The 14,604-nt window shown below is 40.6% G+C and overlaps 1 protein-coding gene across 4 annotated transcripts in view; it reads left to right on the top strand.

Annotated features, from left to right (window-relative positions):
• Positions 1–14,604, top strand: part of kcnq1.1 (potassium voltage-gated channel, KQT-like subfamily, member 1.1) — a 283,894-nt gene that overhangs the window by 62,128 nt on the left and 207,162 nt on the right. For 3 of the 4 annotated variants that reach the window (XM_088610905.1, XM_088610907.1, XM_088610909.1), the window contains exons 7-14: positions 1,086–1,226; positions 5,111–5,221; positions 7,286–7,381; positions 8,185–8,301; positions 9,323–9,461; positions 10,349–10,375; positions 12,357–12,413; positions 12,923–13,046. In XM_088610905.1, coding sequence (XP_088467031.1) covers positions 1,086–1,226; positions 5,111–5,221; positions 7,286–7,381; positions 8,185–8,301; positions 9,323–9,461; positions 10,349–10,375; positions 12,357–12,413; positions 12,923–13,046 — 812 coding nt within the window. The remainder of the gene's footprint in view (positions 1–1,085; positions 1,227–5,110; positions 5,222–7,285; positions 7,382–8,184; positions 8,302–9,322; positions 9,462–10,348; positions 10,376–12,356; positions 12,414–12,922; positions 13,047–14,604) is intronic. The other variant, XM_088610908.1, reaches the window with a different exon arrangement.

Raw genomic sequence — 14,604 nt, 5'->3', positions numbered from 1 at the left:
AAGCTATCTTGACTGATTCCAGAGCACAAATATCTTTTCTTCGTGATAACAAAATTACCCTAATGGAACTGGGTCATCATGTTTCTGTCATCATTTCGAGATGTAGAGGTTACATAAGCACAAATTTAAAGTCACAAATTTCAGAACTAAAAGTGTTTTAAAGTCCTACTTACAGAGCTTTGTTGAATTGTTTCTTTACTGTTCAAAATATTAAAAATACCCTTGAAATGGAAGGCTGGTCTGTGATCACACAAGAAGAACACAAATGCTATGTACACCCAAGATAATAGGATGCAGGACACAGCACAAATACTTTTTATAATCTGAATACACAATCATGTTTAATGGGATGAAATACAATATCCTGTGCTGTTTGTACAGGTGCAGTATAGTGTATGCAGTACATGAGCTGCTTTGAGGGGCAGGATTAGGTCATGCTGGATAAATTACTTATTCTTTATAATTGCAAACATAGTTGTAAACTCATCCTCTATTATAATAATTTTAGTGGTATTTCAACTCTGCCTCACACCACAGTTACAGTAGGCAAGGTTAGACAAGGCTGTTCCATTCTGTTACATTACGAGTCTTAATGCCATCTGATTGTTAGTCACCTGTGATTTAGCAGATGGATCACTTTAAGTAAAGATGATTGAATTCAACAACCAAAGCACAAGATGAAACACAGTCCTTCAATGGCTGGAACCAGAGCTGCCTCCCACTGTAACACTATACTGGAGAAATAATGTCGTTCATTAGTTGGAAAAATCCTGGCTGAAAGTCAGGCACCCTCAATGCATTTGCTTCTGTCTTCTGTCTGAGGAGAAAATACACCAAACAAAAAAGACACAGGAGGCAAGATTCATGTGGACTGACATTTCAGTTTTATTGCCTTGAAAATTTATTTTTTGTCTCAGTTTTAGGAATAAAATGCAGTGCTTCTCCACAATGTGTACCTTTAATACAGACTTTAATTACTCAGGTACATAGCTGAATTACTATAACACAGACCCTTTAATGAAGTCCTTGAACTCATGGACCCACTTGGTTTGCAGAAACGTTCTTGAAAGCTGTGTCTTTTCCAGGAGCTGATAACGACCTTGTACATTGGGTTTCTGGGCTTGATCTTCTCCTCCTATTTCGTGTACCTGGCTGAGAAGGACGCTGTCGATGCAAATGGAACCAATGAGTTTGGCAGTTATGCCGATGCCCTGTGGTGGGGAGTGGTAAGCACGACTGATTAAATCACACATGTTTTTTTCCAAATTAAGTTCTCAATCACTAAATGAACTTATTTTCTGTGGGTAATACACATCCGCTTTGGGATTTGCTGGGTGTTTCTTCATTGGACCCTATTGCTACAGCCCCTGTGGACGCAAGGCAAACGAGCAATCTGCTGTAAAATCCTCTGCCACGCCCCTTTGTCATGGACACGCCCCTCATCACCCTCACATGCCCTGTTGGTGCCACACCCCCTTATAATTGACACCCTCCTGAATTCTGACACTGCCGCTTGTCACTGACTCAGGGCTTAGAGGAGAGAGCACTGATGAGAAGTGCTGTATGTTTTTCTGTGACATCACAGCAATCTCACAGGGGTCGTGCAGGATCTAGGCCATTAAAACGCTATTGCTTGGCAAATCCAGTTCACTGTGGGCTAATTGCTTGCCAATTACTTGTGTGCTTGCCAGCGATTTCCACAGAATTTACATACTGTCTTAAAGGTGTCAATCCATTAGGACACCTTTGCTGCAGTACCACTTGCTATCATGAATGAGTATTAAAGAAATAGCACAGTCACGCATAGTGTGTACCCTGGCATCCTATCTACGGTGTCCCCAGGACAGGCTCCTTCTCCATCGAGACCCTGCATTGGATGAACATTTAGGAAATAGAATGGATGGATATTTGTGTTTTAATGGATAAGCTCATATTTTATGGAATCTCCTTTCATGATGAACACCTGAAAGTGCTTTTTAAAATGGTTATTAAGGTCTAGCAGGACAAAAATCAAACACAGGAAATTAGTAGAGTTACTGTAAGTTAAGCCAAGAAATCATTTTTAAAATGCACACAACTCCCAATCTGTAGTGTTGAACTCCACCAAAAGTCTGTTAAATCTGTTGAATTTGTATTGGTTATTGAAGAAAATTGCAATTGTGACCATGCCAAAAATCACACAGACCGGGTTTAAAACGTCTTTCAGTTAATTTTGCCAATAATTCAGGTTTTCTCTGCCCCTCAGGTCCCTTTTAGGCACAGTTAGCCTTAATCGAAATCAGCCTGACTTTTATTCTCACTTAGCTGTTTGTCTCCCTGTCTTTAGAATAATGCTTGTATCTTCATTCAGTGATCAGTGTTGTGGGATCCCATTTCCCGGACTATCGCTGTATCATGCTGTTTTTAAGCCAGGGGCGTGTGTTTTCCTGTTTCCTGCTAAAACTGCAAACACAAACAAACAAACCTGATCCCAGAGCATCTTCCCAGTTGTTAGGGATTTAGCCAAGGTTTCATATTCCACTGTAGCTATGGGCAAGTTAGTATCACACCCATTAATTTCCTTATCAGATTCGTGTACTGGGTATTAGTCCAGCTGTAGACGGGAGCTTTAAAATTCATAAAATTTGCAAAAGGCTTAGACTCAGCTGCATGTGCAACAGTACATAATACAATTGTTAATTAAAGTTAAACATTATAATATATTTAAAAAGGAAAAACAAAAACATCCAAACCACCAAATCCTGCATCAACACAACAACAGCTGTGAATTTTGAAAAAAGTGTTCGTATTTGGAAAGATGTTTGCTTAAGAATGCCAGCAATCTTTTGTCATCAGCTATCTTTATGACCCTGCAAAGCAAAAAAACAAAGATGAAGTGTCATGAAGAAGAAAAATGGAATTTTTCTCTTAAATCATACTTTTCTAAATCAATATTTTATAGTCTGTTAAATCCAACATCCAAATGGCAAAATCTGTTGTTCGTATTATATACTATACAATAAAACAACTAATGCACATTCTCTTCGAAATGCCTGTTATTATAGCTAAGAAAATGAGATCGGGTTCACTGTTAGATGGTATCAATGTCATTATTTTTATGGCTTTTTGGGAACATTCAATACAAATAAACGTATTTATATGCTCTGGATGGCTGGGATTTATTAACAGGTTTGATGATAATATGAATCCCTGAAAATGCTTTTATCACAGAATTGCTAATTCACATAATGATCATACAATATGTAATTAGTTGAGACTTATTAAATATTAAATATTTTGTAACTCAAATATTAATGTAACTATTCTAATCTATAATTATGGAGTTTCGTCTTTGAAATACCTTGTTTTTTTCTGAACAGGAGAATGTATTTGTAGTGCAAAATATCTATTATAGCATAAACAGTCAGTCCCACCAGACAACCTTTTTTTAAAACTAGAATTCTTTTTCGAAAATAGAATACAACAAAAATCCAGTAGAAGAAGAGTTGGGTACTGTTCAAACTTAGTAATGATTGTTTTTCTGGCATTAATAAACCCTGGTTATAACCCGCTCAGTCTGTCGAGCGAATTACAGAATAGCTTGTGTTTACAAACAATGCCTTTAGTATTGTAGCACAAAAGCATCTTCCTGGGAAAAATCAGAGAATGCACAGCTCTACAGTGAGAGATTTTAGTCTCGGCTATGAGCAACATGTCAGTGGATCTTGGGCAGTATCAGAAGCGCCACTTAAGTGTCTTTTGTTTCCGAAAGACCTAGGAGCCATGCAGCACTCCGACTGTCAGCCCTCTTGGAGACTGTCTGAGTGCGGGTGCCGTTTACACAGGCAGAGCCTGACTTGGCAGACTAGAGAGCCCTGGCTGGGAGACTGACTCATCGCGGCTGATCTCTGGCCTTTGTCCTCACACGAACTTCTCCCCAATCACCTCCACCCCCACGTCTGCGGTGTCTGAGTGTGTGTGCCCAGCAGCTCTCAGTGGGAATGCAAGGCCCTGCAGTGGAAACATGAGGATTATAAACTCTCCCAGCTTTATAAGCGGACTGTAAAGCTGAAACACAGAGCAGTCTATTCATTATCTAACCACTTCAACCAATACAAGGTCGCAGGAGAGCCGGAGCCTGTCCCAGCAAGCAATGTGTGCAAGGCAGGGTACACCCTGGACAGGACACTAGTGCATCACAAACACTCACACACCACGGACAGCACACTAGTCCATCACAGACACACACACTCGCACCAGGGCCAGTTTTCCCAGAAGCCAATTTACCTACCATCATGTCTTTGGACTGTGGGAGGAAACCAGAGCACCTGGAGGACACCCACATGAACTTGAGGAAAACATACAAACTCCGCATAGACAGCTGCCAGGTCCAGAATTGAACCCAGAGCCCCAGTGTGCGAGACACCAATGCTAACCACTGCACCACCGTGCTGACAGAAATGCATCAGTATATCTTGGAAAAAATTTACTGGACATTTTTGTCCCCATTCTAAAATGTCTCAGTTTTTTCTGCACCAATAGGATACAGCTCACTTCCCCAAAAAGTATGGCCTTGATGGACTGTCAAAACCTAAGGAAAGAAGGATGGATACTGTATACAGTATACTGTAGAAGTACTTGCTAGCATTTGTTCTAGATGTTTTTGACAGAAACCCCATGTAAAATCATTATGTGATATACAGTAGTGACCTCTTGATCCACTATAGGCTAGGAATTTATTGACCCGTTCTGCTGGAATGAAAGTCAAGATGAAAGTTAATAATCTGTTTCTGAACCATGTTCCTTCAGCTACCTGGTATTTCTGGTACTGATTGTGGTAACTTGCAATAAGCAGACTTATACAGACTTCAACACTCTTCACTATGACTTAACAGCAGGTTCTCAGATGGTGCTCAGTGTGCTCACTAACACTTTCTTCACTAGGAGATTGTGTCCCGAGGTCAAACAACATTACACTTCTGTGTTACAACATATGTTACACTGATAATAGCTGATATTAATGGTTTCCTGTTGTCCTGTATGCATTTGTATGTCTTGGAAGAGATATGCAATGTCTTTTCTGTTTTGAAAAATGCTGAAGGGTTTACTGGTCTCTTGACTCTTCCCTTAGGTTACTGTAACAACCATAGGTTATGGTGACAAGGTGCCCCAGACGTGGGTAGGAAAGACCATCGCATCCTGCTTCTCAGTCTTCGCCATTTCTTTCTTCGCTCTCCCAGCGGTAAGTCACTCCTTTAAAGCCCTTTTTGTAGTTCTGCAAGTTAAACCATGTAATTAGGCTAATAGTTTTAAACGAGAACTTTACAATCCCCCGACATCCAGAGCCTACAAAGGTTTTTGACAGGAATCAGTCCAAACTGACATTTAATCGGCAAATAATGTCTTAACATTTCATTTGTCATTATCACACATGTAGTATCGAGGTTTCGATCTTTATCTGACAACCACAGGTTAGGTCCTCTGATAATCTTCTCTGTTCAGGAGTAAAAAAGTTCAGTATTTGTAACCTGTCAGTATGCAGGATATTCCATTAAGCCCCAGAATGTATCTCGTTGCTCTTCGCTGGACTGTTCTCAGAACAGCAATATCTGTTTTTTATAACATGGTGACCAAAATGGTACATGAGTACTCTACAGTAAATGGAATCTTACTAGTAGATTGTACGATTGTACCATCAGATTTTAATTATATGCTCCTGACTATATATATATAACATTTTGTTTGCATTTTATATTGCTATAAAATTGTCTAGATGATTACAGTGTGCCAGGTGGCTGACCCCGGTCTAGAAGATGTAAATGATGTTTCAGTATAAACCCCCAAGGCTTTTCCAAAAGTAGTCTCCTCAAGTTCAGTGCTTTCTATGTTGTATTTGTAAATTATTTTTTTGTGTGTAATGCACTGCAATTTGCGTGTCATCTGCCACATTTGCCCAGTCTTGAATTTCATGTAAATCTTTTTTAATTTAATTTTTACAGTTTTTGCTAATCCTCCTAATTTGATATTGCAAACATGAGTAGTTTACTAACTGTATCAGAATCTAGATCATTGCTATAAATTAAGAAGAGCAGGGATCCTAGTACAGATCCCTGAGGGATACAAATTATGCCACCCATATCTGAGTATGCCCCCTTATCAGTACTGTCTGTTCTCGGTCCAAACTCTAACATGGAATAAGTGAGTAAAATACTCACTTGGTACACGGGCCATTTCCCTTTCATTGTCCAGAAGTTTCCCATTATTGTTCCAGATGCTTTTGCTTCACCCTTTACCCATATTTTGCCGTTGTAGTGCTGAAAGAAGTGTGACAAACATTTGTGAAATGTCAGGTTATGAATTGCTCTTGGTTTTGTTTTGTTTTCATTCCCAGTGGAAGTAGGTTCCTTTAATATTATTAATTGGATTCATCAGGAAATGGGTCAGATGAATGAAGTGTTTGTTTTCATAGAAAATGTTAATGTCGAATTTGTTTCTAGAATAAACCCTATGAGGAAGGATGTAACTGTATATTCTTATCTTCTGTGTAAGTAAGCAGCAGTCAAAATCTCTGAAAAATTACCAACCATGTGCATTCTATATACAGTGCTTATAGAAGTCTACACAGCCTTACCAAAGTAACACATTTTGTTATTTTTGTTACTTTAACCCAGACACAAAAAAGCCATCCCAGTGGTCTGTTGACACAGCAGCTCCTTGTTGCCCATAGTTGACTCTTTACTTTGAGAGGGACTGCCCAGCAGAGGAGACCTGCAGGAATGGCTGCTTTTATTCTGAAATAATCAGAATCACAACAATTGAAAAGGTGGAGGCTGATTAGGTTGCTGTGTGATTTTCAACGAGATTGGTTACACTAAAGTTAATTTACAATTGCTGTTACTGAGGGGGGGATGTAAACCTACTGTATCCAGCCCACTTTTCTAAGTTTTCATTTGTAATTACTGTTCAGAATGTTTTAGCATTTGTTGTACACTTGGAGGCTGTGCATTACAAGGTGTAAATAAAGGTTCAATAGATTCTGATTTAATATTTCTTTGGAAAGGGTGTTCAGACTTTCTATAGGCACTGTATGTGTGGCATTGTCTCAAAAATAAGCAATCAAAATCAGGTTTTTGTTTTGTTTAAGAAAATAACAGAAAATGTCAGATGCTTGCAATGTGCGTAACACATTGCAGCCTTATTCTGATGAAGCTGCCTGTGTGGTGATAGTGTGTTCGTGTGGATGTGTCCCGATTGGCGCTCTGTGAGAAGGCTGGTGCTAAACCACGCTCTCTGGTCTTCTGTGTAGGGAATCCTGGGCTCTGGCTTTGCTCTCAAGGTGCAGCAGAAGCAGAGACAGAAACACTTCAACAGACAGATACCGGCAGCTGCTTCCCTTATACAGGTGAGGTCCTACAGATAGCGTTTAGCAAGGGCAGTTTGCTCCGGTTCATTGCACTACCCATGTAGCCTTTTCAGCTCTTACATGCTGTTTCAGACCTGTGTTCATTTGTCAGCATTTGAATCGCTTTTGACGACACTGTGATGGCATGACCATCATGTCATCACTGTGAAGTATAGAGGTGAAACTCAGAGCCTCCTCGAAAGTAGTGCCATCTGTTTGCTCGAGTTCCTGAGCCGTCATCTTTTTAGAACTCTTCACTGCTGGCGTCTAGGTCATATTTCTACCATAAGGTTGTTCCGAAACATAGAACAATAAATATCAATTCACTGCGCACAAGTTCAGAGTGAAAAATAAAGATATGTCTATCGGTACATAGTGTAGAATCTCAGTCCACAGAAGTAAGAAAGTAAACAGAACTGCTGAAGTAATGGATTACCACTGTGCTGGACAACATCTGAAACCTTGTTTTAAGACATCAAAACTTGGACAATATTCATACAGGTGTGCTTTGAAAATTGCATTCTTTATGTATCCTCCCTAAAAGCTTTGAGGATTATATGTGTTTCTTATTGCTTCCATTTCTGACTCTGTAGTGTGAAAGGGAGAATAGACTGATGTATCAAATGCAAATGACATTTACAAAATATTTCAGGGTAATAATTTGATTATCCTCTTCAAAATGATGATCCTCATTATTATTCTCTTTAAAACTCTATCTTTCTAATAACTTTACAGCACTTATTTCCAGTTCTGCTCAAACTGGTGAAACTCACCACTCTGAATCCTCTGCGCTGTTTTCACAGACCTCCTGGAGGTGCTATGCTGCCGAGAACCCAGATTCAGCCACTTTCAAGCTGTATGTGAAGAAGTCCGTCGTGTCCAACTCATCCGTGGTGTCCAGCCCCAGACCCAGGAAAACGGTTAGTGTGGGGAACATCCTGCACGTCCTGGGGAAAGACGTTTATAGCCTGGAAATGCAAGATGGGATCTTTAGCTTCCTAACGACCATGAGAAATCCTTGTTGTGCGGGTGTTCAAGAGGGCTCTGTGAGCAGACGTTCCTACACGGTGGAAGTGTGGTGTGTTTGTCATCAGAGTCAGATTGTTCTAGTGAGCCCTGTTGTGGCAGTCCTCGATACAGGCTGCCAGTGCAGTTAGACACAGGGGCTTCTTTTTGATCATTTGCCTAAAATGGCTTAATGATCTCTAAAGTGTAAGTGTTAGTATTGAGATGTTTGTTATAAAAAAGCTTGAGAACCTCCTGGTCAGAGAACCTATAAAACATTCTAGGAGTGAGTCCATGCTCTGGCTTCATAGATCAGGGGTTCTCAGTCTTGCTCCTAGATTAATCCTGTGTCTCGTTTTTATTCCAGTAGGGTCCAGGATCACCAGTGCTAAATAGTTCCTGCAACTGTTCAGCTTGCTGGTGTAGACTTTTTTCCATACACGGTGCTTGATTTTCAAAGTACACTATTTAAAGTGTATTGTTAGGTGATCAGTTGATGGATGAACAGAAACGTGTGTGAATGACACTGTTTGGAATGTGAACAGAGAGGCTGTGTCTTTCCTTCTGCTTAAGGCCAGTTGGATATATATCAGCTTGCACACCTGAATGCATGGTGTCCTGAAGCTCACTAGTTAGCCCAGAGTTCTTAAGAAATGCAAGTCTTATTCAACTTTTTAAGAACTGGAAGCAAATGTTAAAAAAGGTCCATAAAATTAAACAAATTAGCGTATGGTTGAGAAATTGAGAATTTGACGGGAGCAGAAAACAGAAGACACAAGGGTTTCCATGAGGCAGGACTGAGAACCCCTGAATCAGGATACATTTGAAACCAAGGCCCAGAGCACTACTGAAAAATCCCACCAGGCGCAGGGATACCCGGCCATCAATTAATTTTAGCTTGAATTGTACCTCTGGAGTTTCTGTTGCTCTTTTCAGGTGAAGGTTCGGAGGAAGCTGAAAAGCGAGAAGGATAATGGCCTTAACTCACCCACCATTCCTAGCATCACGTATGATCACGTTTTTGACAACCGAAAACCAGAGCACAACAGTGTTGACACGTATAGCAGCTCAACAGGTAAGACAAGCTATGAGTTAATATTGGACAGATCATTATTTGTAACATACTTTTAATGCTTTAATAAAGGACTGAACACCTTCATGTACTTGTCTTCAACAAGTACAGTAATTGAGCACCCACATAAAACACATACAGCAACAGGGTGACTCCATAACACAGTATCTGAACTCCCCTATATGACAAGTACGACAACTGAGCTCTTCTGTATAACAATCACAGTATCTGAACACACCTATTTAACAATTACAACATCTGAACACCTCTGTCTAGCAAACACTGTATCTGAACACGCTTGTATGATGTGTACAACATCTGAGCGCCCGTGTATAACAAACAAGCACTGTACTTGAACACCCATATTAAACAAATATAATATCTGAGCACCTTTGTGTAACAGAGTACGACACTCTGTTGTCTTGTGGAACAGAGGCATGGCAGTTAGTGCTGTTTGTCCCACAACCTTTGAGTTCTGGGTTCGATTTCATTCCTAGGCACCTTCTGTGTGAAGCTTGTACATTCTCCTCGTGTTCTTGTGGGGTTGTGCCTGTTCTGCCGTTTCCTCCCAGTTTCCAAAGATGTGCTGTCTAGGTTCATTGGCATCTCTAAAATATCCGTATGTGTGCTCTGCGATGAACTGGCCCACGACTCGCTGTAGGTAATGGATGGATGGTCGGATTGACTGTTCTGCATGTAGGAAAGAAAGGTGCCACAGTCCAGCTTCTGTTGCCTTCTCTTGCTGGGCTTTCTCCCTTGAAACCGTGCTTGGTGTATGGGGTATCGCTCTGTCATTACCTGACTTCTCTCTTCGTTCTCTTGCTTCCCTTCTTGTATCTTCCCTCAATTCTGTACCTGTCTGCCTGTGCACCTCTGTTGCAAGTTTACAGGTGAACCTGATGCTTTGAAAATAACAGGTAAGAAGAGTTTTAGCTCTGTTTTGTCTAAATATATCGGGTACTGCCTTTCTGCTCTGAGAGATGGCTGAGATTTGATGAATTAACCTTGGGAGGTCTAGAAAAACACTGGTAACACTGAGGAAGAATCCAGGTAACCTTTCCCACATTGGGAAAACAGTGGCCCTGGTGTATATTATTGTACATCAGTCTAATTCCTGATTGGAATTACTGCTCTGGAGTTCGGTTTGGATTTCAACAAACATTGGAATTTATCATATGAAACATTTCGTTGTTGATGAGAAATTTTAGATTTAAAACTACAAAATTATATTGAAGTCCATAATTATTGTTTCTTTAATATGGATGTGTTCATGGTATAATTAAGACATCAGTGGACCCTAGAAACTCACACAGATGTGTCTCGCTCTGCCTTATAAATAAACAGCCTACTCGTTAAAAACATAGGTACAAACATCAATGTGCACATATGCACAAATACATACTGTAGATTATAGACAATATGAGCTTAGTTATGTGAAAGTTTGATGGTGAGCTAAACAAATTTAATCAGAGCAGATTTAATAAATGGTTCTTAATAGATAATAGATCAATGAGAGGAGGCCGGAGTTTCTGCAGGTTTTGATTGTAGCTCAGCTCTTAATGGGACCTCTTAAACCACCTTATTAATGGGACCAGTTACTCATTAACAAAGACCTAGAAAAGCTGCAGAGACACAAGCCCTCCAGGACCAGGACTGCTCACCACTAATTTATCAGGGATTTCTCCTCTCCAGACCAGGGTATTAAACTAATGCCTTCGCTGTTTTGGTCACTGCATTTCCAGTTTCCTTCTATAGCCGTGCCACAGATGTAATTGACCATAAATGATGGAAAATCTGTGGCAGTGAGAGGTGATGCTAACACTGGAAGCTTAAACTACCTGACTGATGACTGTCTGAGCATCTGACAATAATCAAAGTCAATAGTTGCTCTGCTGTAAACATGAAGCAGGGATTGCAAGATTTAAATCAATGGTCATATCATCTGACGTGCGAATACATGAATCAGTGCAGCTCGACCTCGTGTGAACCTGGGTCCGGCTGGGCTATCCTGATCTCCCTTGTCACTGACTTCTCCTAATACACTAAAGCCACAGTTTGGGATCCTTTGCCCATTAGTGGAGCCTGTTGTTCCAGTTTTCTAAATACTGTGGTGTTGTTGCGCTCTCTGGAAAAACTGGCATCTGCTTTAGAAGCCTTCTGTATGGGCCACAGATGTTTTCGCTCACATTGCAAGGTGACGCACCACTGTCTCCAGCTGGCTACAAACGAAACTGTAAAAATATTTGTTTCATTTTTGCGAGGGGTTTAAATGCACTTTCCAGATGAATTAATAATTCCTGCAGTGGTCTGCCAAGCTTTTCTTTCTTGTTGTCCTTATAACCAGATGGTATTGTGCAATCGCGAGGCTCAGGGAGCTGCTGTGGTACAGCATCTATCAGGTTTCTGTCAGGCACCAACCCGTTTTAGTCGGCGTCACGGGTGATGATACTGTTCCTTCTTGGGCTGCGTATTTTGTGCCACTCTCATTTCACAGATCCACACTCACATTGCCCATTGCTGAGGCAGATACCCGCGTGTACTTAAATTATTTGTTCAAATCTCCCCCTGGCTTTTACCAGTCATAGTATCCCCAAATATGAACTGGTTTCATCACTCTGCTCCCCTCCCCGCTGAGAGCTGGTGTGTGGGGAGCGTACTGGTGCATCATCCAGGTGGGGCTGCACACTGGTGGTGGTGGAGGGGAGTCCCCGTTACCTGTAAAGCGTTTTGAGTGGAGTGTCCAGGAACTCCTTTTCTTTCATCCCTTTAAAGTGGTCTTTCCTCCCTCTGATTTTTCCTCTGTCCTAGAGATTTTGCTTTGGTGATGTGTTCTCTGTCGGTTGTGCCTAACCTTCTTGGCTGTTGTTTCGCTGTCTTGTGTGTTTACTGCTGCTATAGGACGCCAGCAGTCCTGGACTTCAATATCCTCCTTTCAGCTTGGCTCTCCTTCGCCAGGTAACTCTGCTCTCTGTCTTCTCTGCCTTTCTAGCACTCTCTCGTCTGTCTGCACGTGAGAAACACGACTGAACTGGACTGTGCTGTCAACTAATCTGTCATTTGAACGAACAATTTGAGCATTCTCTTGCATCAGAAATGTATGGATACACATAGCAGCAGTTTCAGCATCTTTTATGTCCTATACCAAATAAAGACAAAGACAGAGCACTCAAATAAGGGCACAAATGTGGTAATCATGGAATTTGAATGGCTGCAAGTTTTTCATACAGTATGACTTTCTATTGAAAGATCAAATATTGTAAACCAACCAAGGGGGGAAATTCTGAAAGAAGCAGAAAGATTTTGATTTGAATAAAAATAATGTGGGACAGGAACTCTAGATCACACTAATATGATGACAAATATTGCTGTGGCTGAAGTGTTCCAAATTACCTGAAATATCTGTTTTATCTGCTTGAATTTCCTATCTTCTTTCATTTTTATGTCTTAATGTTTCTACTTTTCAGTCAAGAAAAATGCAGGTTTTCTGGATGTTCAGACACCCAGACCAATTCACCGCACCAACAGCTTTGGAGACGATCTGGACTTAGAAGGGGATAGTGTCCTGACCCCAGTCACCCACATCTCACAGTAAGTCACGGAGCATTTCTCAGTGTACAGATTCCAACCTGCAGTGTCGTGGAGGCAGCATGCTACAGTGTACGCTGCTCTTTATCAGTCACAGGACTGTGGCATCACGTTTTTCTGAATTTGCCTTTTGAAAATATTTTGATTTGGTATTTGTATCATACAAGTGTCACCTTTAGGGTTGTGATGTTTTGTAATGTTGTAATGTTTTGGCCTGTTGGAGCCTTTTGTTTTGATTGGGCTAAAGAAAAGTTGCTGTCTATACAAAACAGACTCCAGGTGGGCTTTACTGTGTGTGTGGTCTGTCAGAGGAGAGTTGCTGCTTTTGTGCTGCATCAAATCCATTTTAAAGTTAGCAATTCCAACTTGCTAGAATTGTGAAGTTGTCAGACCTTTTTCTTGTTAGTAACGTATCTTTTTTATGTAACTAGTAGAAGATGTGTCGTTTGCTCACTAAGTCACTTTGGATCGGTCATCACGGACATTTTGAGTTTTGGAGCTGTATGTGTGTTAAGTGAAAAATAGGTGGGAGAGAATTAAAAGTAAAGTATGTCTTTTTGCTTTTAGGTTGAGTTTTAGAATGTAGCACAGAAAATAATTCTACATTAGAGAATATTGTCTTTTTTATAGACTGCTTTTCTAAAATTGTAGTTCTGTGTAATGAATCAACAAAAACAAGTCAGTCAATTAAAATAAGTTAAATAGTGGTGGTACGGGGCCAAACTGAACAGAAGTGCTTCCAAGAGGGATCTTTCAAATACTTATAAAATATCAATATGTGAAAATGAGCAACTTTCATGTAGAACTACACACTGTCCTATGTTCCCCAGCTGTAGGAATATGCCATGATGCCACATCTTTATTTTCTCTTGCGCAGAGGCTGCAGGAAGCTGTTAGCACTTTAATGTGACTTTCTGGAAATGGAAATATTTTATGGCATTGTGTGCATATGATTGTTAAAAGAGGGCTAAAGCAAGACATTAATATTTTAATTAAAATGAATCACAGCCCCTTGGCCCTGGTTAAACATTTTTGGCATGCTATCAAAGGCCTGGGAAGCAAACAAAAGGATTCTTCTCCTGCTGGACGGGCACTTCTTGCCGGGGAACCAGCATGCTCCCTCACGACTGCGAGAGGAAGGCGCATCTGTCTCGACTTCAAAGACATCACAGGGGACGAACGCAGGAGAGGCACTTGACTTCTGCTGCCTGCTCGAGTATAGCGGGGCAATACTCCCAAGGCGTTAATTCAGTTTGGGACGTGTCGCCTGTGCCAGACTTTTTTTAGCCCTGTATATTTACTTTGTGCCTCAACGATGAATCCGTTCTTGGCCTGGGTATTTCATCATTGGCTAATCGTAACACCTCGGACTATTTAAGGGCTTTGTTCTGCTGTTTAGGTGGAGAAAAGCCTGTAACATACAGTGTCTGTACTAAAAGGAAACTGCAGTCTCAATTTCTCAAACCAGTTATTAAACTGTAACAAAATAAAGTTATTGATGGTATTTCAACAATTTACAAATTCAGAGTTTAACACAAAGTTGTGAACTTTGTAAAAATAC

The sequence above is a fragment of the Lepisosteus platostomus genome, chromosome 18, assembly GCF_059453375.1.
Source record: "Lepisosteus platostomus isolate fLepPlt1 chromosome 18, fLepPlt1.hap1, whole genome shotgun sequence".
Taxonomy (NCBI): domain Eukaryota; kingdom Metazoa; phylum Chordata; class Actinopteri; order Semionotiformes; family Lepisosteidae; genus Lepisosteus; species Lepisosteus platostomus.
This window is presented reverse-complemented; position numbering and strand designations above follow the sequence as displayed.